Here is a 23,321-nt window from a genome sequence, read left to right as displayed (position 1 = left end):
CAGAAAATATGCCCCTCAAAAAATCATTCCCAGAGCTTTAATTTTCCGGTTAAATTCGACTTTGGGAACGATTTTCCGAGAAAATTTAAATTCCGGCTATCAGAGAGTTCCAGGTTTGAGGGATTCTGGCGAATGAAGATCTTACTTAGATTTTTTTTTTAAATCACTGGGAAAGTCTCCTTTGAAGCACTGTATATAGAATTACATAATTAGTCAGCCATTTTAGTCCATTCTTACCCATTTGTTTCATAAATTCTGCTGGAAGCTGATCAGCCCCTCAAACAAGCATGGACAAGTGATACATTACGTTGAGGTAGTGGGATGCTGGGTAGGTTGATTCAGGTTAGAGTGAGACCCAAGCGTAAAGGCGGTTCATGGGGTCACACGAGTATGCTCTGTGAACCTACTGTACAACCGTATCAGTTTGTATGGCAGAGGAGAAATTAAACGATAAATGTTCAACTTTTTCTTACTGTTCAACAGCATTATACAATAAACTGTGTTGCATTAACAGTGGGAAATATATAATTAGAAAACAGTACAACTGCCTCCGAAAAGGTTTAGTTGATCCTCTGAAGGATACACCATGACCCTGTTCCAGCCTGTAAAATAATCATTATGATATCACAGAGGTTAGACTGGCAAGAATCATCAATATCCTTTCAAGAAGCAAATAAATAAACTTTTCATTATTAAAAAATTTAGAGGGAATTGTTTCAATGATTCAATATACTGAGCACTTCAAACTATATGTATACATACAGGTATATACAATTTTTTCTTCTGCAGTGGTACACCAATCCAATCCTTAACCTCCATGACCCAAGACCTACCTGACCAGAACTTTGCTGATTCAAGATACACATATTTTATAATAAATAATAATTCACCATTCATTTCATGTTAAAAACCTTGAAATAAGCATTGTATCAAAATCTACCATGATACAAAGTCAAAACTCTGGCTTACCAAATTCTGCTCACAAAACAACTACAGTACACTGGAGTATTGGATGGATCCTGTGTGGTTCTGAAGTTTGTACGAGTTGCATCCTCCTTATTGTCAAAGGTTCCAATAGTGCTAACATGAATCAACTCAACCTAATTATGTAAAATAAACCAGTTAACAGAACAGTAGCCTCTGTACACATGGTAATGTGCAAGAAACCAATTTTATGAATAATCACCACCTGTTGGCATTTTGTATTACTGTACTTAAAATAGATCATTCTGTATGAGTAGTTTGTAATGCATAATCAAATTTCAATTTATATATGAACTGCTTTGTAAATAAGAATTTAGGAAACCGGGAACATGATGATTCACACAATTAACAAAAATGTCTTAAAACAGAAGAAAGTGAAGGAAGGGATAAGTTAACAGGGGTGAAATAGTTCTTTAAGGTAAGTTGATCAAGAATTCTCCAGCTCTTACACCTACAATAGACTGTAAAGAATCTCAGATAAACTCTTATTTACAATGTGCATTATAATCAATACATTACAGTATAATAACATTTGTGAAATAACTATTCAGATCAGATACAATGTACAGTAGTACATGGGTGCATTCATTCTATGATAAACCTGAACTAGATGAATACATTTATTACACACCCACTCTCAACCCCTGTTGGACACAATGCTCAAAACTCCTGTACTTTCTTTCTCTACCTAATTTTCCTTCTTTATGACATGACTAAAGCTGCTCGCCAGCCTCCGAAGAACCGGTTGGACATGACAGACGGATTCCACTTTCTTTGGCGACTCCTTTAAAGTTACGTTGGGTCTCTGGCCTGATAGAAAAGGATATACCCAGTTTCTGATGACTTCTGTATTTCTGACGTTAGGCCATAAAATTCTTCCATAACTGAAGGATCAATTTTCTGTCACAAAAAAAGAAAAAAAAAGAGGAAATTTATAAACTACACAACAAACACACATACAGTACATGTACAATAAAACATATAATAGGATTGAGTATAAAAGCTTAAAAAAGTTAATATACAATACATTTGTGGGTATAAGCAATATCAAGGGAAAATATTATTTTAATTTGCTTGAAAAGGGAGGAAAAAATTCATCCCCCCAAATAAATTATCTTCAAAAGAATATACATTAATTGTAGTAATTTTCATCAGTGGAACCAACTACTAAACAAACTAATTGGGGGAAGTAAAATTCGATTCATTAATGGTTAGCAATAACTTTAAACAAGAAAATTTTCCTCTCAAAATACTCACATCAACAGCATCATCATCAAAGAGTAACCAGAACCGGTGCGACTTAACAATTGCTATGTAGTGTCCTCTATTGATACCGGTGCCACAGTGAACCACTACAGCTGCTAGGTCATACAGGCGGTCAGGGTTTACAGCATCTGAACTCTGGAAAGTAAAATATGTGTAACACTATACAGAATTTAGACTATGTTTATCATTCTTATTATGAAGCCTCAATGAAATATGAACAGTGATTGGGACATCATAATCATGAATGAGCATGCATCGCCAAGGCAACGATGTCAACAAAACCCATCATATGGCACAATGAGTTGTTAAATTAGCAATTTCGTCACTAGATTTAGCTCGTTGAACAGGCTTTGTGTGAAATATAACAAAGTCTAGGACTGCTTTTAGTATCCTGGTGGTCCAGCGGTTAGTGTTCCCCGGTCACAGTCATGGGCTAGTGGGCCGTGGGTTCGAGTCCTGGCGGGTTGAGGTGTTGATTGTATGTAGAAGTCCGCGTGCTATTGGACTAATGAAATATATATATATATATATATATATATATATATATATATATATATATATATATATATATATATATATATATATATATATATATATATATATATATATATATATATATATATATTGGTCCCTCGGTTAACGAACGGTTCGATTAACAAAATTTCGGTTAAAGAATTAGCTCCCATAAGGATCTTCAATTCGGTTAACAAACAAAACTTGATTAACGAAATCCTTACGACAAACACGTTTTGTTGTGCGCATCAGCTGATCAGCTAGTCTGCCAATACAGTAATCGGTTCTATGTTTACATTCGTTTCCAGTGGAGTAAATATCAAGAAGGTTGTGCTCTTTAATATTTTTTGCATTTTTTATTTAAATTATTAGTTTTAAAATTTAGTTAATATATTGATAATTTATGCAGTACACGGAACTAGTTTTTTGTGCGCCCATCAGTCGCTTGACTCACCCGCCAAAGCGTCGGTTTAACTTTGTTTACAGTGGAAGAAACATCGTGTTTGTTGCTCTCTTGAATACAGAGTATTTTTACGTTTTTACATTAAAATTATTGGTCATTCTGAAATTTAGTTAACATATTGATAATATATAGCGCAATGCACTGTTGATTTAAATAATATAATCTGTAATTACAGCTAGTGAACATAAAATTTTATTGGTGAAATTACTGCATCAAGCATGGGTCCAAAAGACGACGATTTCTCCTCCATCCCCACTTCCTTCTCTTCTCCCTTCTCCTCCACCCCCACTTCTAATTCCCATCATCATCATCAACCAGGAACCTTCTACATACACACCTCAAAGTAAGTGTACTTTACTGCATTTTGTTTATACTTTGTATGTACTTTTCTGTGAGCTGGAACCAATTACCCAATATCCCATTGAAATAATGGATTCGGTTAACGAACGACTCTGTGGAACAAATTGTGTTCGTTAACCGAGGGACCTGTATATATTTATAACACAAACAGAAGGAAAGAAACTCATTTTTTTCTCCATGGCTTTCGACTACACAGTTGAGGTTGATCAACCCCACATGTTTAACTTTATTTATTTAATTAATGTAAGATAGCTTTTTTCTGTAATATATATCTGTGTCGGACAGGACAGGAATGTATGCCACTGAAATCCATGTTCAAGAGCTCCTGGTTTTATGTTGATTTGGTTATATATGAAATTCCAGACTCAACCCTATTGCAAGGTGGGGATACCTGTACAGGAATACCTTGGATTAGCATAAAGGATCGTTCTAAATATTGAGAAATATTGGGAAATTTTCCTCATAAGAATCAAAATGATATTAATTGGAGATGCATTCCCCAGAGCCTGACGTCAAACCTTATACTTACAGGACCTACGAGTTACTTGAAACTGGCACAGAGTTAAAAAGCTTAGCATGAAGCACAAGGCTACATGGAAAACAAATATTTCATTGCACAAAAACCAATATTAACAGATTTATATAACAAGGGAAATAACTTACTGTGTCGAAGACACGTAGTTCTAGTGGAAAGACAACCCTGTGAGAGAGTTTTAACGTGCGATTATATTGACCCAGAAACTGAAATCTTTTGAGGTGGAGGACGAGTATCGTTGGTAGCTTCTTAACTCTGGTGCGTTTCTGGAATATAAATTAATGTACAAAAAATTATAATTGTTGTATTCATACGAGATTTTACATTTACTTTATTAGTTGCCGGAAAAGGTTGTACAGTATTGGATACTATTTTTTTATCTTTTTGCAAGAGACATTGAACTGTCACTTATTACGATATTTTATTTTAGTACAATATTATAGTGTTTCTCTGTACAGTATTCTTGAGTCTTTGACTGTGTAGTGTTTTGAGCACGAGTGAATTTGTTATAACTGGCATTTTTTACAAACAAAAGACCAACATTATTATTATTATACGGTAAACTCTCACTTAATGTTTGGTTTCGTTCTTGTAAACCACGTCCACAGAATCAAATTTTCCCTTAAAAAATATATAAAATACTATGCTTATTTTATTCCCAGCATCCTTTTGTCCCATAAAATACATTACATATACAGTAAATAAATTCAATAGAATTTTTACAGTAAATATTTATTATAGTGACATGCAAAAGATAAACAAACTAAATTAATGTTTAATTAATAAAATAAAATAAATTCTATTGTACAGTACTCACCAATGAGCCCTAATCTTGTCTGTGTTGGTCTGGATATTACACACTGTTGTGGGGGTTAGGCCCAATGCTACACCAATTGTCCACAGCACGTTCACCTTTATCAAAATGGTTTAAAATGTCCATTTTTGTAGCAAGGCTTATGGTCTTGCATTTCTTCTTCACAACACTAGCATCACTACCACTTGATAGGCACTTGGAAGCACTTTGATGGGTCACAGTACAGTATTTGCAGCAAAAACATTTAAATAGGCCCATATGCTGAGAGGTCTTAACCCCATATTCTGTGCACAATACAAAGTACTCCATGCTGGGTGACAACGTTACAGCGATGTTATAACAAATTGGGCGGGTCATAAAACAACGTTGATGGAATCATGGGCATCTAAAGATCAGCAATGTTGTCTGGGATAATGTTGAGTGATGACTTACTGTATTTGCATTTTTCCATAATCCTTCCTGCCATTTTTAACACGACTACACATATAATTTTCAATCTTACTTACAGATATACAGTGTAAGAAACAACTATATTCCCAACTTTTGGCAAATATATCACGGAAAAGTCTAGCCATCAGACTTGCACACACACACCTGTGTACATCGTAAATAGTTGGCAAGCCTGTGGAGCCCTGGAAAGATAGCCAGTTACATCTTTCATTTGCAAAATCACTTTTTCCTATGATCATTCATTATTGGCTGTATGTGCTCATATTCCACAACTGGAATAATAAAGTCACAATTTTAAACCACCATTCATTGAACAACCCAAAGCTTATATCCAGTCAGGCATACCAATACACTAGGTTTCAATATTCATTGGCCAAAGCTAGGAAGATACTTGGTTCTTACTCTGTACACAGTTTTACATTGTGGAATACTGCTAATGTTACAAGAGTGAAATATCATAAAAAGGGGGATTTAAGTCCTTGTGAATGTTAGTATTTTTAGTTAGACACAGTGCCTGATGAGTCTTACAATGGAGAAAGAAGTAGTAACTCTCCTCTGACATGGAATACCATCCAAAAAACAGAACTTTAAAAAAACAATAAATCCATAATAGAGAGATAGATAGATAAATAAATAGATAGATAAATAAATAAATATGACTGAAGTATTACCTGGTGTTCTTGGAGGGAGCAACAGTTTTCACATTGAACTGTTTCTGCACTAATGGTCTCGGTGGAGAAAAAGCATCGTAAGCAGTGTGTGATACTTGTGTTTTGGTGGACCTCAACTGATAAGTTGTTTAACACCTCATCTGTGCTTCGAACCTGCAATATATTATAAAATAATACAATCTTAAGGACAGGATAGTACTGTACTATACATGATATAGGGCAATATACATGTTAGAGTATGAGACAAGTCTATAAGAGGTGTTATCTTTCCTCAAATTAAGCCATCTGGCGCTCCAGCAAGAAGGCCTGAGTACTGACAGGGTTGTGCCAGTGTTACATGGTTGGCATCTCTCCAAGCACCTTGAGGAGTATGATGAAAAGCAGAACACCGCCAACAAGTTTCTCCTGATACTAAACAATGCGCCATCACACCCGCCTTCGATAGATGAGTGGACTGACATCATCAGTGTGATGCTTCTGCCCCTTAACACCACCTTCGAGGCCTACTACTAGAGGAGGTTGATGAAGCAGCTGTTTGAGGTGACAGATGGAGAGGGAAACCCAACCATCAAAGAATTCTGGCATAGCTACAACATCAACAAGTCAGGGGTTAATTGGTGAATTACTCTACCACAGTTATCAGGTTAGCACATTGAGTGTAAGGAGTTTCTCTCAGCTGAATGAAACTCTAGACATGAGCCAGAGTAAAGTGCAACACTACAGTACTCCTTAAAGGGTTAATGTTTCAATTAACAGGGAAGCATTTAACAGTTGTTTCATTAATTATGTTTTCATATTTAATAATAAAAGACAATCAGCTAAGGAAAGCCTAGACTAGCCAGCAGTGCTTACGTAGCACAAACTTGGCTTGGGGCTTCCCTTGTTGACCTTCTCTATGGCCATCATTACCACCAGAACTGTTCCTGACATTTACATTACTCAATTCACTCATCATTAATACACAAGAATCGCTAATGATTAAACAAGAATCTCACAAAACGTAATTACAATGGGTTATATAATCCAAGGTCACTGCACCGCTCGCTCATTCAAACTAACTACCGTTACGCCGTAAACAAAAAACACTCGGCGGGTCGACGGATAACAAAAGACTGTGACAATGCTCGCTGTCCACTCAACAATGACTCATGAAACTGGTAATGAAAATAGCTATTCTTGAAAAGCTGGAAATTTTAAAAGTGACGCAAAACTTATGAATCGTGAAGCTAAAACTCACTAAACTTGAAATCCTACTATACTGTACATTTCTCATCATTTCTCCCTTTAAGAAGAAGTGGCACTTTGTGAATTAAAACACCAACTGTTTATTGATCAAGTTTAGGTAAAGTCTTTGAAAGGATGGTAATGAAATAAAGATAAATAAAAATAAGTAATGACTCAAGATTCAGCCGATTCTACAATGGATGGACTGAATGAGCACAATAGTCACCATCCTGTACTTACAGCTTCACAGTTAAGACACTTGAGTTCTCTGGTGACAACTGCCTGGAAGATCTCATGAACCCAGGTATTATCTTGTTGCTGGTTGTTCCCCCCTCCACCACCACTGTCCTGTTGCCCACCTAAACCTGCCTGCTGATCACTCTCTCGCCCTGTTGTCTACTTCGACCGGCTAGTTGTTTTTCTGGAATAGGAACAATCAAATATAATGGATATGTTTGCATACAATTTTGCTGGTTCAAGCTGCTTTTGGGTACAGCCTAAAGGCAACGGTAATTGGTAATTCAAATGCATAGAAAGACTAATGGCAAACTTTAAATATTAGACACTAGCTTATTAGACATCTCGAAGGTCGTGGAGGCCACCGACCCTGTGAAGTGCTCTTTCAGCTGAACAATACCCTGCAACTTTGTGGAATGCACTTTGGACTTCACATAACCCCAAAGAAAAAATTGAGCGAGTTAAGGTAGACAGAATATGCATGTCTCTACCCAGCCAGAGATCTGGCAGCCAGGCATCAAGGAAGGAGCCTCCGTAACCCCTGAGATGTTAAAAAAATGTGTGGAGGGAAATTGAGTACCACTGTGGCTTAGACCGTGCTATGAATGGTGCACACGTTGAATGTCTACCCTAACATACTGTACACTGATGTACCCATACACCAAATGGAACTTACCCATGCTGACTATGAGCTGTGTGCTTATTCCCATTTGCATAATTAAATAAAAATTTATAAGGCTTCAAAGTCATTTCATTTCAATGTGGACTCCCTGTACAACTATTTATGGTATACCATCTTGGACAGAGAGGGACTCTATATGGTACATACCGGGTAGCTTATAATTGGTTAATATGTACTACTTGGAGAATTATAAAGCATTTCTCTTTGTTTTTATTTTACTGCAAAAATTTTCTGTGGATATATATATATATATATATATATATATATATATATATATATATATATATATATATATATATATATATATATATATATATATATATATATATATATATATATATATATATATATATATATATATATATCATTTGCCGGCATATAAGACACACTATTTTACAAGGATATTTTGTGGATTTTTGCATGTTTTGTCATACAATTATTGAAAGTGATTTTAAAGTGGTTTTATGTGGAAAACATGATTTTGTGCATGTAAATACAGTAAAGCCTCCAATAACAATGGTTCAACCAACAGCATATTTAAGACCCTAGTTAATTTAGGACCCAATTCAGTTTCGTCCTTATTTCATTACGTATTTCGACCAAAATATACCGTAATAAATATAATAAAATTCCATTTTCATATAAATAATAACTAAATCCTGATATGTATTATATAAAAAATAAAAATTAATGTAAAAAAATTAAGAGCGCCTTATGAAAGCTGCCTGGCTAATAGTGATAAACAACAGTCGGAGCTTGGCGGGCCTTTTGTTTTCATGCATCTGGAACAGGGAAAACTTACAGGTTTCTTTACAGCATTTTTCATCCCTATTCAGCATGAGCAAGAGCAAGTGATGGTAGTGTTGGTTCAAAAGCTAATAGAAAGTGTATAAGCTTAGCCGAGAAACTAGATGTGTTAAAACGATATGAAAAAGGTGAGAGGTCTGTGGATATTATATGGAGCAACGAACATATTTTCTGAAGTGGATCCATTAACAGAACAGAGCATTAAAATTTAAATAAATGCAAATGACCTCTACATAAAGATGTATAATGAGAAAAGAAAGCAGCTGTGCAAGGTTCCTTCGACAGCTTTATTATTCGAAGGCATAAACCATCAACTTCAGCTACACCTTCAAATTCAGCATCATAAGCAGCTTCAACATCAACTTCAGGAACAGTTTCAGCAACAGCTTCATGGAAAGCTACAGTTTCAGGAACAGCTTCATGGAAAGCTACAGCTTCAGCCAGAGTTAAACCTGATGACTTCGTCATCTGAGTAAAAACTCGCACAATATTCATTGGCTGTCCTTACGTTTTAGACTTTACCACCATTGGTGAGTATAATTTTTGTTTTACATTCATAAAATATTATTTAAAACACATCTGAACAGCAAATAAGTGTTGCTTTCAAATTCATATGTAAACAAATGACGATATGTTTTCACATGTACACACTTACTGTTCATACGTTGGTGTTCCCAATCGTCTCGCTTTATTTCTTTACCATTAGCGGTTAGCTACTTCTAGTGTTCCATTTATTAACATTAAATAACATTACATAAAACATACAAACAGGTATTAAATTATTTTATATTAAGTTCACTACAGCTACAACCAGGGTCTTATTTTCTTCAGTTTCTTATGTAGAATCATATTCACTCACGAAAACAATGCCGTCTTGTCTCCTCGTGTGTGTTTTAATACAGGTATTCTATGTATTATTATTGAATTGCATTGTTCATTTCACATATATAAACATTAATTCAATCAAATACATATTCAGTAATAAACAATAATGAATCTTTTGTACATATTCTTAAAAAGATAAATGACGTGGTTTCCTTAAATGCGCATGTATATGCTGCCGTTCCCAATCCATCTCTTTTTTTCTTTGCCATTTACAGTTCAGCTTTGCTCTTGGGACAGTGTGTGCATTTAAATGAGTTTCAATAAATGAATAAAGTTACATATATCGAGCCAAAAATAATAGTTGAAAAACTTTATGTAGACAGAGCTTGGATGGCTAAATTTTATAATGACCAATAATTTTAATACTGTATAAAAAAAAATGCACAAATATTAAAGAGCAAAATTTTCTTGATATTTACTCCATTGGAAACGAATGTAAACATAGAAGAGATTACTGAATTGGCCGAGTACCTCCTCAGCTTATCAGCTGATGTTCAAAACAAAACGCGATTTTCGTAAGGATTTCGTTAATCGTTTTTTTCCGTTAACCGAATTGAAGATTCTTAAAGATGGTAATTCGTTAACTCAACTACACTGTCTCCTATATGGTAGGTACAGGTAACAACTACACTGTCTCTGAAGATTATGAACAAAATTTACATACAACCTGGTAGACTTACCTATGATAGTTTCATTGATGCTGTCTATTAACTGAACAAAGAATTCGTGAGCATCTTGTTGCATATAGTTGTCAAACTTAACTGTTGGAAAAGAATTTACATATTAGAGAAAGTAAAAATTATCAAACAAAACACATTATTCATTTCACATGGAGGGAGTGGTAAAAGTTGATCTTTGGGTCAAAAGCATAGTACATAATTATAAAGTAGTGAGCTTTTTCATTATTATGTCATCATAAAACTCGTGATCATTGGATACGTTGTCGTCGTTGTCATCAATGTTTTGCGGCTATTTTGCATACTTAGGTGGGTTAGTTGTGATTACGTGATGGTAGCTCTCCATGATGTGTGTGTGGTCTCTTGCAGCCTCTCTCATAATGTGTTTCACTCAGGTCATTTCTAACAATTTTCCCCCCCCCCCATCTCATTCTTGGCCTACTCCTAGTTCTTCTCCCCTTCACACAGACTCATACATCTCACGACCCAAATAGTCTTATCCATTCTATTCACATGCCCAAACCATCTCAGTCTGCCCCGATGCAAAATTTCTCCAAACTTTCAAAGCCCAGCAGCCCTCCCTCTTACATAAGCAGCTTCTTCTCTTCTCATAATCATCTTCAGGTTAACACCATTACACCAACATGGAGACAGGCAAGCAGGCTGGCTGCTCAGTTGTTCACCTTGATAAGCAAACTCAAGATCTCATCAGGGGTTGATTGAGGGATTATTTTCAGGAAAACTTATTATTTTAAGATAATGTTTTATTAACCTGGCACCAAGTGAACCTAATTAATATAGGAATTATGGTGAAATTGTAAACTGTTATAATAAAATGGGTAATTTCTGTTGGAGTCCAGCCATCATTCCTACTTCCTTCACACACAATTCCCTTTCCACATCATTATTTCTTATTTCAAACTTACTATTTAATATATTGTATAATTTCATTGTTTCATTGATGTTCACCCTTGTACGTGTATTTAAAGAAACAAACTGAAATACTTTATCATATGCAGTTATGTTTTATGGGTGACTCAAGCATCTCAAATATACAATACTATAGCTGCTAATACTATTCGCAGAATTTGACAATTTGCAGGGTTCCGTGGAACCTAACCCCCCAGCAAATAACAAGGGTTAACTCTAAAATACTCAAAGTGATGTCCCTTGAGAGACGAAGAGTGCTTAATGCCTAGAGAAATATGCTCTATTTTCTTAAGTATACATTATAAGACAATATCCAGTTGTCAGAGTACCCTCAGACATTCACCTTGTCATGTCTGGTAAATGTCATCAGCAAAATGTCCAGCACTCCCTCCCCTGGGTGTTTCCTTGTAACATTTGCCAGTTTTTTCTTTTCTTTTTATATCACTTAGTTTTTGGAGGACTATGTGAGCGTACAGGGTTCATTTTGTTATACCTGGCCACAGAAAAGCCTTAGCCTTATGAGTATTCTAAAAAAAAAAAAATAATAAAATGAAACAATCAAATGTCAACCAAGGCAAGGCCATCACCATCTGTGACTGCCCCAACTCACCAGATGATGTGAATCACTGAATGGGGCGGAGCTAAAGTCTATGACGTTAAAGCGGTCTGTCCTTACTGTTTATTGTCCTTGGGGTACAGTATTTAGTCCTATCCATAACATATTCAGAAGTACTACAAAGGATCAGGATAAAATAAGCAACAAGTTGGTTGGGTGTTAAGATAACAATGCGTGCACTAAATTAAGATAAACACCAGGAATATTCAAGTAACATAATGTTAAAATAATAGAAAAAGAAAATGCATCTGTATGTAATGTACAGTAAATAAACAGTACAGAACATCAATACAGTAATATCTCCAATAGCCGGAATCCCTCAAATCAGGAACTCTCCGATAGCCGGAATTTAAATTTTCCGAGGGACTCATTTTCTGAAAAATTCAGAGAAAATTTTCCCGATATCCGGAAAATCCAGGTCTGAGAGGTGAAAATCAGTTACATTTTCCTGAAAATCAGTGGAAAAAATTTCCCCCACCCGGAAAATTCCGGGGATGGGGGAGATTTTCTGAGTTCAAGAGATGATGTAATGGGCAATTTCTGAAACTTCCGAGAACATTTTCCTGTTACCCGTAAAATTCCGGGATGAGGGATTTTTTTTCCGGCTTTGAGAGAGTCGTCTCGTTACTCGGAAATCTCTCATCCCCAAAAGTGCTCTGCACCAATTGTTCCGGCTAAAGGAGATATCACTGTACCAGCAGCATTGGGCACATTGCTCAGGTACAATGTCAAGGGACTGTAATCTGAGATAAAATTTTATATTAAAAAGATGATAACAATTAGTCTTACCATTTTCTTTTCTGAATCTGGCTATAAATTTTTTGGGTGCTATACTCCCAACTTTCTTCTTTTGTGTTGCTATATTGTAGAACAGATCTGCCAGACACGCCAGCAGTGTTTCTTTTGTCCGCTTATTTTTGGCTTTGTATTCTAGGATCTTTTCCCGAAATGGCTTGCAAAAATATAGTGCTTGAAGTACAGAGTTTATGTAACATGTGTTACCAAACTGAAATGATAAAGAGACAAGTTATAGATACAGTAAATGCAAACAAACATGTGAATACCAAATCATGCTGGAATTTCAAATTGATTCTAGTCAGTCAAATTACTGTAGTAAACCCTCTAAATAAAGGACTTCTCAATACTGGATATTCTCAATAACAGACATCTGCTATAACCATGTGGTCAGTTGCTGCATGTTGGAATGTGCTACTCACCACAGCTAACATTTACAAGATGAAGCCAAGCAACACACTGAACTTAACTGTTAAAATGTTAAACAAAATAATATTGACTATAAATACATTCATTAAGAAAAAAACTATTATCCTGTACAGTACTATAACACATTTCATAAAAACTATTTTTAAAATAAACCCTCCATATGTTAAGATACTGTAAATTAACAATAATAAGGTTGGCAGGTCAGTGTTTGTCTTAAGAGGTACAGTACAGTACAGTAGGTAGAGCCACACCATCTTACATATCATGGTCAGTGCCTTAGACCTTGCCATGCTACCACATGTTTAAGAGGTAATGTTCTCTGTATAAGAAGTAAAATAACTAAGAAATAGATAACAGAAGAAATAAAGTAAGAAAGAAACTTAAAGAAATAATTACTTTGAGAAGTTGAATTAGAAAATGGAATACTATAGAGAATAAAACATAGAAGAAAGAACAAGTCTAAAGAAAGAAGGAAAAAATACACAATAAAATGAGTAAAATTGAAAACTTCTTCCCCCTTACAATTGTGTGCAATGGCACGTACAACCACACCATGAAGAATAAGCCTGGTCATCATCACATGTCCCCTTCAAGGCTAATGGGACTCTTGTAGGTGAAGTTGAGACATCACTCTGACTCCCACACAGCCTCTGGGAGAGTCTCATGCCACTTCACAATGTCATGCTTCACCTCAGAGACATGGTTGTCTCGGATGCCTTGGCCTTCCCAGACATTTCCAAAGTTACACTGCTCACTTCACAGTCACAAAAACACAGCAAACGATGATAATGTAAAAACAGTGACAGCAGCCGACACTGCTTACACCATTTTCACAATAACATAGACAAAGTAATTTACAGTCACATCACAACAGAAAATATCACTTCACAGTCACCATAACACAGTTCAATCTAAATGTTGGTGCAGTTCTCTCACTACGTACAGTATAAGAAAATAAAAAACAAATAACACTGATAAGTACAATGTACACTCACAAAAAAAGATATTCTTCACCCTTGGCTCTGAAACCATCTACAGTACAACCATCACTGCGACAGAAGTCGTGATGAGTGTTATCAGATTTCTTTGTTTGGCGTTTCATACTGTATTGTATAACCCCATAAAGGTGCAGAGTAATCTTTTAGAGAGTGTACATACAGCCAACAATGCTGAACAATAATCGTGGAGCTACGCGATCGAGGGGAAATGCAATTAACAAAGAACCAAGCACAACGAGTAGACATTTCCACGGCTGACAAGTGCAGCCAAAGGTGCATTCCCTATGGTGGTGCATAGGGTTAAATATTGTTTCCTTATTAAAGGTCACTGACTTGATGTAGAAAATATAATTTGCATTGCTGGAATCCTTACAAGACAGTGATTAATTTGAATATGTATATACACTCTATAGTTTGCACTAGAGATAAAAAAAACAAATCCAACTAATGGATATCGGTGGCTATACATAGGTATCATTAAAGCAAATCTTTTTTATCATATATAGGGAGATGGTCTTAATTCATGACCATCGTTAAAGCGGAATATCGCTGAACAAGACATCGTATATCGAGGTTTACCTGTAAGGTATTGTATTATTTCCTGTATACTTGGAGGAAGAACTCTCCCATTAATGGACAGGGCTTGTAAAAATTAGTACAGTACAGGGGGTATTAGAAGGGTTTACTGTATACTGTACTGTAATGAACATTTGTCTCAAACAGAGTACAGTATATAGCAAGACTGTGTGAAGTGGAGGTTGAATTTTGGTGAAATCATCCAAGATATATAAAGACAAGAGTAAAGATAAGGAGTATTGATCCTGAAATCCCATTTTATCATCCATGTCAGGATTAAAAAATTCAGTGTAGTGAACAAGTGTGTGGGTAAAACCCTACAACCAAGGCCGTGTGTGAATTGTGATCCTGAATCAATTTGATTGTAAAAAGGTACTGTACAGTACCTGAAAAATGGGGAAAAGTACTGGAACAGTCTTCCAGATAAAGTACACCTCCCGGATTTAAGAAGCAACTCTCCATTTATAACCCATGTCTGGACCTACTTTGTAGGTAGTAGGCTGAATTTGATGGTTTAGGCCTTTGAATAATAAAACTGTCAAAAGAACCTTGCACAGCTGCTTTCTTTTTCTCATTACACACTTTTATATAGGGGTTACATGTGTTTTTTCACATCCCTGTTAATTTTAATGCTTTGTTATGTTAATGGATCCACTTCAGAAAATATGTTCATCGCTTGCTCCATATAATATCCACAAACCTCTCACCTTTTTCATATCATTTGAATACCTACTTTCTCAGCTAAGCTTTAACAGTTTCTTGTAGCTTGTGAACCAGCACTACCACCACTTGCTCATATTGAATAGGGACAAAAATTGCTGTAAGAAACCTGAAAAAGTTTTTCTCCTGTTCAGATGCATGAACACAAAAGGCCCGCCAGCTGCGACTGGTGCGCAAGGTGTGGTTTTTTATTTGTATAATACATATCAGGGTTTAGCTATTATTTATATGCAATTTTATTTCATTTTTATTCTATTTTCATTGTAAAAACGAAGAAAATAACGGTATAAATTGAATCGAGTTCTAAATTAACTAGGGTCTTAAATATGAATCATCGTTAGTAGAACAGTCATAATCGGAGGCTTTCCTGTATGTATATGTAAGTATGTATGTATGTATGTATGTCACTTGAGCTCCGCATTAATCTCTTAAAAGATAATCCAGTACAGTACTTACGTTTACGAGGCCAATGTAGTGTTCATTTGGAGGAAACTGATCAGCCCCTATCTCCTTCTCCAGCTGAGAGGCATTAGCGCCCTATGGAAGAGACATATTCCCATTAGGTAAAATGAGTAACTGGCAGCAGTAAGGATGCACTGCACTCTACAGAAAAGAATATTCAATACAGTACTACCTGGGTATACTTTACAACAATAAGGATAATGAATGAAGTTCTTAATGAAAAGTGTTTATGACCACGCACGAAATGACTCAACTTTTACCAGTGTATTAATTTTAACACACACACAATATGATCATAGTATGAGTTCATTTCTTAGGTGTGGCCTTTACAGACGATATCCCTTATACAGTGGTCCCTCGGTTAATGAACACAATTCGTTCCAGTAGGTCGTTCGTTAACCGAAACCATTGTTTCAATGGGATTTTGGGTAATTGGTTCCAGCTCACCGAAAATTACATACAAACTAAAAATAAATGCAGTACACTTACTTTGAGGTGTGTATGTAGAAGGCTCCTGGTTGATGATGATGGGAATTAGAAGTGGGGGTGGAGGAGAAGGGAGAAGAGAAGGAAGTGGGGGAGGAAGAGAAATCACCCCATGCTTCATGTCGTCATTTCACCCATAAAATTTTAAGTTCACTAGTGAAATTCAAGATTATTTTCTTTAAATCAACACTGCACTGCACTATATATTGACAATATGTAAAATAAATTTCAGAATGACCAATAATTGTACTGTAAAAACATAAAAATAGTTTATGTTCAACAGTCTCAAGCAAGATGTTACCTCTACTGACCAGAGATACAAACTGACGCCTGTTTGGTGAAACGAGTGGCTGTTTGGCGCACTAAAAACTAGTTTACTGTACTTCAATTATGTTAAATAATTGTTAAAATGACTAAAAATTTGAATATAAAACTTGGAAAATTATTGAATAGTACAACCTTCTTGATATTGACTCAAATGGAAACGAATTTAAGCCCTAGAACCGATTACTGTATTGGCGGACTAATATTCCACCAGCTGGTGAGGGAGGGGGAGTTGAGTACATTATTTGAATGGACATTAACCAGCGACTGTATTTCTCCGAAATATTAATTGTGTGTGCATACCATCATAAAATTAAGATGTTATTTTTACTACAACATACTATTGTGTCGTAAAAAGTGTAGTTTGGGGGTCGGCCCTGTCTCTAATTCAATTAATCCCATATGTTCTGTTATTTCATTAACGCGTTTCTCGTTTTACGCGGACCTCCATGGGTTCAATTGACCGCGTAAATGAAGACTATACTGTATGTCAAATTAGGCACGGAAGATTATTTTTGTTACTGACATCTTTAAGGCTGTGTTACGATGTGGCTAAAACAATCAGGAGTACAAGTTATTTTAAAGCCTATTCAAGAAATATGAATATATTTTGTGTATTACTTTTGTAATACAGAACTCAGAATTAACTTGTTTATTGCTTTCAACCATCTATATCAGCGATTTTCAACCAATGTGCCGCGAAGCATCCGTAGGTGTGCCGCGGGAGTTTAAATAGCCTGTCAACCATTCGACCTCGGACAAGGAACGACAACACCAAGCACAGGTTTCCTACTGATATTTTTATGTAAGCAAAGGCCTTTTATTTTTACTCATGTTTGTATTTGAATACAATCCATATCTGAAAGTTTTATATTATTTTTTAACGAATGGCATCTTTTTCAATGACATCTTGTTTCAATGTGTAGTAATAACAAATACTGTATGCACAAAATTTTCATATTATTTTGAAAACCATGATCAACAATATACTTTTGTCAATAAAATTAATAAATTATTAGTTTTTTTTCAAATTATGAACACATTCTTATCATTCATTTTCTTTTAAATGATCAACTCTATCCTTAAATACTGATGGTGTGCCTCGACCATTTTAGTGCCCCGCTCACTGTGCCGTGAGATGAAAAAGGTTGAAAATCACTGATCTATATTATAAACTACAATCATATCTTAAACCTTCAGCATCATCAGGCCAGTGCGGCGTAAGCCTCAGGTAGTCACATTTTGAGACCTTCAATCGAATGTCAACAATAGACCACGGTGAAATTTATACATACAGAGCACTTTCTCCATCATTAAATACAACGGAATTGCAGCCAACGGCAAGATTTTCACCTTCACAGCTGATGTATGAGGGAGGCAAAATTATCACATAGGGATTTATTTTCGCCTGCGAAATTAAAATATAGTACAGTACTGTACTTAATTTAGCCATTTTCAGATGAAAAAATGGTTAATATAAAGGACTAACCAATGAGCAGGGCTGTGGAGTCGGAGTCGAGGAGTCGGAGGAAATTTCGGCTTGTGGAGTCGGAGTCGGTAAAATTGTCCAGACTCCGACTCCGACTGAAGCTATTCTGTTCCTAAGAACAAATATATGAACTCGGGCATATTCATTGCAGTGATTCCACTGATCCCACTAATTTTCTTAAATTATTAAAAGAATTTATTTCCATTTTATAAGCATTATTATGAATTTATTGTAGCAGGCACAGTATAGCACTATAATTTTGGACGATAGTCTCTTCTTTACCATTTGAAATTTTGAATTATATCAAATTTTGTTTCGTTGAAAACTGCACAGAGGCTCTCAGCTACAAAACAATTAGCTACAACCTGTTTTTGGTGAGATTAAGGCAAATTTAATTTAATAACTTAATCATGTAAGGTTTATCCATTTTCCTTAATAAGGTATTCATTTCTTTAATGTACATAAATATATAACTTTACTTTAAAAGGAATTGTAGGATCATCATTTAGATCCACATCAGATTATGAGCTTAAACAAAATTCATATGCTGAGATCGAACTTTTAGATATACATGTAAATGGTGTTTTCTAGTTAATATCTTGAATTCTTAATAAATTTATTTTTCTTTTGATTGAAACTTTGAAAGTCAAGCCTATCATCTTTTTGTAGTTCTTAAAAATCGTCCAGATCATTAATAAAGCTGTAGCAGTATAGCCACGGTGTTTTACTTTTTACCTATGCAGGTTACAACATACAAATTACAATTAGGATGGTAGAAATAGTTGTTACAAATAGGCCAAGGAGTCGGAGTCGGAAGCATAAAAATTTGAGGAGTCGGAGTCGAAGGTTTTGTCTTCGACTCCACAGCCCTGGTACCTATACTGAAATTTTGAACAAAATCCATTTTTTGGCCGAAATGACAAAATTGTAAGTCTAAAGCCTTAAAGGATTTTTGGCCAAAAATACTTTTTCTCTCTGAACTAAAATTTAATGTGCCTAACTATTTAAGTACATCCAGAATAATACACAAGCACCAAGAAATGACCTCGAAAACCCATAAGTGGCGAGTAATTAGCATTGCAAAAGTAATTAAAATATTCTAAAAATCATTTGAACATTTTCTAAAAGCCATTTGAACAAGTTATAATCAAGATATCAAATTTTGGTTAACAGATCCTTAAGCAGCACATTCAGGAGTACCTATACTGAAATTTTGAACAAAATCCATTTTTTGGCCGAAATGACAAAAATTGTAAGTCTAAAGCCTTAAAGGATTTTTGGCCAAAAATACGTTTTCTCTCTGAACTAAAATTTAATGTGCCTAACTATTTAAGTACATCCAGAATAATACACAAGCACCAAGAAATGACCTCGAAAACCCATAAGTGGTGAGTAATTAGCATTGCAAAAGTAATTAAAATATTCTAAAAATCATTTGAACATTTTCTAAAAGCCATTTGAACAAGTTATAATCAAGATATCAAATTTTGGTTAACAGATCCTTAAGCAGCACATTCAGGAGTACCTATACTGAAATTTTGAACAAAATCCATTTTTTGGCCGAAATGACAAAAATTGTAAGTCTAAAGCCTTAAAGGATTTTTGGCCAAAAATACGTTTTCTCTCTGAACTAAAATTTAATGTGCCTAACTATTTAAGTACATCCAGAATAATACACAAGCACCAAGAAATGACCTCGAAAACCCATAAGTGGCGAGTAATTAGCATTGCAAAAGTAATTAAAATATTCTAAAAATCATTTGAACATTTTCTAAAAGCCATTTGAACAAGTTATAATCAAGATATCAAATTTTGGTTAACAGATCCTTAAGCAGCACATTCAGGAGTACCTATCAGGGCTGTGGAGTCGGAGTCGGAGTCGAGGAGTCGGAGGAAATTTCGGCTTGTGGAGTCGGAGTCGGTAAAATTGTCCAGACTCCGACTCCGACTGAAGCTATTCTGTTCCTAAGAACAAATATATGAACTCAGGCATATTCATTGCAGTGATTCCACTGATCCCACTAATTTTCTTAAATTATTAAAAGAATTTATTTCCATTTTATAAGCATTATTATGAATTTATTGTAGCAGGCACAGTATAGCACTATAATTTTGGACGATAGTCTCTTCTTTACCATTTGAAATTTTGAATTATATCAAATTTTGTTTCGTTGAAAACTGCACAGAGGCTCTCAGCTACAAAACAATTAGCTACAACCTGTTTTTGGTGAGATTAAGGCAAATTTAATTTAATAACTTAATCATGTACTGTAAGGTTTATCCATTTTCCTTAATAAGGTATTCATTTCTTTAATGTACATAAATATATAACTTTACTTTAAAAGGAATTGTAAGATCATCATTTAGATCCACATCAGATTATGAGCTTAAACAAAATTCATATGCTGAGATCGAACTTTTAGATATACATGTAAATGGTGTTTTCTAGTTAATATCTTGAATTCTTAATAAATTTATTTTTCTTTTGATTGAAACTTTGAAAGTCAAGCCTATCATCTTTTTGTAGTTCTTAAATATCGTCCAGATCATTAATAAAGCTGTAGCAGTATAGCCACGGTGTTTTACTTTTTACCTATGCAGGTTACAACATACAAATTACAATTAGGATGGTAGAAATAGTTGTTACAAATAGGCCAAGGAGTCGGAGTCGGAAGCATAAAAATTTGAGGAGTCGGAGTCGAAGGTTTTGTCTTCGACTCCACAGCCCTGCCAATGAGCGAGTTATTTTTGTTACTGTTTATTTTCTTACAATATTTTCATCAGTGAGTTCTGATATGATAATCATTTATTGTGGAAATTGTTCGTTTCATAGATAATTAGGAGCCTAGGAGCTCACTAATTTATCTTGGGGTGGTAATGAGGCCGTGATCTGCTGAGGGGCTTTCCTGTGCCCGAGGCAGATTGTTTTTCAGCATGTTGTGTGAAAGTAGTCGCCGATCTTACATGGACTGGTATAATATTGGGTACTGACTTATTAACAACAAAAATCCCTACTCTTAACAAGGTGAATTTTCGATCTTGCACCGGTATTTCTCCCGCTGTTATTAATATGTTTTCGTTATGTTTAGACAATTCTAAGACCCTTTTCTTCTGTGATATTCCCGCCGGAAATTAAGGATAACCGAGATATTAATTTGTTGTTTACGTTTCACAGAGAAGGTATGACCACCCATCACCCAGTGTTGGCTTCTTGAGCCTCTACAGCACATGTGCAGAGGGTGGTGTGGGAGTTTCCTATTGGCTATAGCGATAGGAGACTTATAATATGGCAAGAATTTTTTGTCTTAGCCAATAAACAATGCATGGGTGCGTCGGGAGCGGAGATTTGATTTTTCAGTCCCAGAATAACCAGATATGGTTGAACAGGTGGAAAGAGCTGTGCCAACATTGTGATAGAGATTATTTTTCGTCAATTGCAATATTTCATCAGAAAAATAGTGTTAGGGTAGGTCAGGTTAGGTTTGGTTTTGCTGGTTTTATATTTGTGATTTACTCGAGAAAAAAAATTGTTAAGATTGATGGTTTAGGGTGGGGGAGGATTTAAAAAACTATTAATTTCCGGCTGATGTGAATACCAAATTCGTTGTAAACTCATCAAATAACATCAGAAAAACATATTCTTAATATCCAAACACCAGTGCATGAATAAAAATTGACCCTTAACAATTTACACAACTATTTTCAATACTGTAATTATCACATAAATGGAGAGGCAGCTGTACACACTAGGTTAGGTTAGTTCGAGGTTTTACACTTGTGAAGTACAAGATTACCACAGTTCCCCCATTGTTTGTTATATGCTAGAGGTAAGATGTGTTCTCTTCAAGTAAATTTTCCTAAAGTTATTGGTTGTCAGGAGTTGATGTTACCGAGTATTACCGTTCTATTATAAAACTACACAAAGATTGGGGTGGTCTCTCTAACTATGCCTCTCCCAAACATTTTCAATTCACAATCATTAGTAATTACGTAACAAAACACTAAGGTAATGAGAGGCTGAGTTATAAATGGTGGGTAATACACTATACACGGGGGATGGGTCCTGCCTCACCTCTCGGTATATTCACTATAATGGAATATATATTTCGCCATAAAACATTACTCACACTTACCATTTTACAATATCCCAAGAGATCCAGATTGTACGTTTGTTGGTGATGAGGTTTATAGGTGAAGGAAATAGTTAACTAGAGGATGACTTGGGCCGAGGATCAGCTGGATGGTTTACCACACAGTCAACGTCTGCCAGGTCCACAATCCTCTCTAGAAAAATAAACAAAAATAAATTACTTAAATACTAATAAAACTTAAATAATATTATAAAGTATTAATTTATATGTTTTTTAATACTAATATCTTTTGAAATATTAAAAAAAATATATCTTTATTTATATAGTACATGTTAGTTGAGGTGTCTGCCGCAGCGCCATAGTGTCGCTCTTTACTACCTGGCACATGTGAGTGGCTCTTGGACTTCGGTTGTTATCCATTATTTCCTTTTTTATAATCCTATTGTAACTTAAATTCCTATTAGATGAGTGCTAGAATTATCGTGATGCATTATGCTATCCTTTTACAGTTAAACTTTTATTATAGTTGTTGTAAAGTGTGTAGAAAATGAGAAATATGTTTGGGTCAAAGGGAAATGTGGACGACGTGGAACAACCTCTGGTGGTACTGGCGTTATCATGGTCTTTTGTTGCCATAAAAAGCGATTTAATAAAACTAATAAAGCTAGAACTCCCGTAGATGTGGGTTCATATAGCTCCTCTCGGGAACTACCCGTTAAAGAATGAAGGAAATAGCATTGTAGCTTTTGGCCCTGATTGTACCCAACTCTTAACTTGTATATCTATCCAATTTATATTTACTCACGGTAAAATAGCGTTAATAGGAGCTTAGCCAGT

General features: G+C 35.2%; 1 protein-coding gene across 1 annotated transcript; it reads right to left on the bottom strand.

The window, feature by feature from the left end:
• Positions 1-455: 455 nt before the first annotated feature.
• Positions 456-22,669, bottom strand: LOC121865224 (ubiquitin carboxyl-terminal hydrolase 12-like). The gene is given in 10 exon segments (XM_042364580.1): positions 456-1,884; positions 2,242-2,385; positions 4,250-4,387; positions 6,057-6,209; positions 7,521-7,654; positions 7,657-7,701; positions 10,572-10,652; positions 12,904-13,120; positions 16,089-16,169; positions 22,527-22,669. Coding segments are annotated over 10 exon segments (1,104 nt in total). The 5' UTR covers positions 22,530-22,669; the 3' UTR covers positions 456-1,776.
• Between the last annotated feature and the right edge of the window lie 652 nt (positions 22,670-23,321).

This window comes from Homarus americanus, unplaced genomic scaffold (assembly GCF_018991925.1).
Source record: "Homarus americanus isolate GMGI-L3 unplaced genomic scaffold, GMGI_Hamer_2.0 scaffold18547, whole genome shotgun sequence".
Taxonomy (NCBI): Eukaryota; Metazoa; Arthropoda; class Malacostraca; order Decapoda; family Nephropidae; genus Homarus; species Homarus americanus.
Note: the sequence above shows the minus strand (reverse complement) of the source record. Positions and strands in the feature narration are given on the sequence as shown.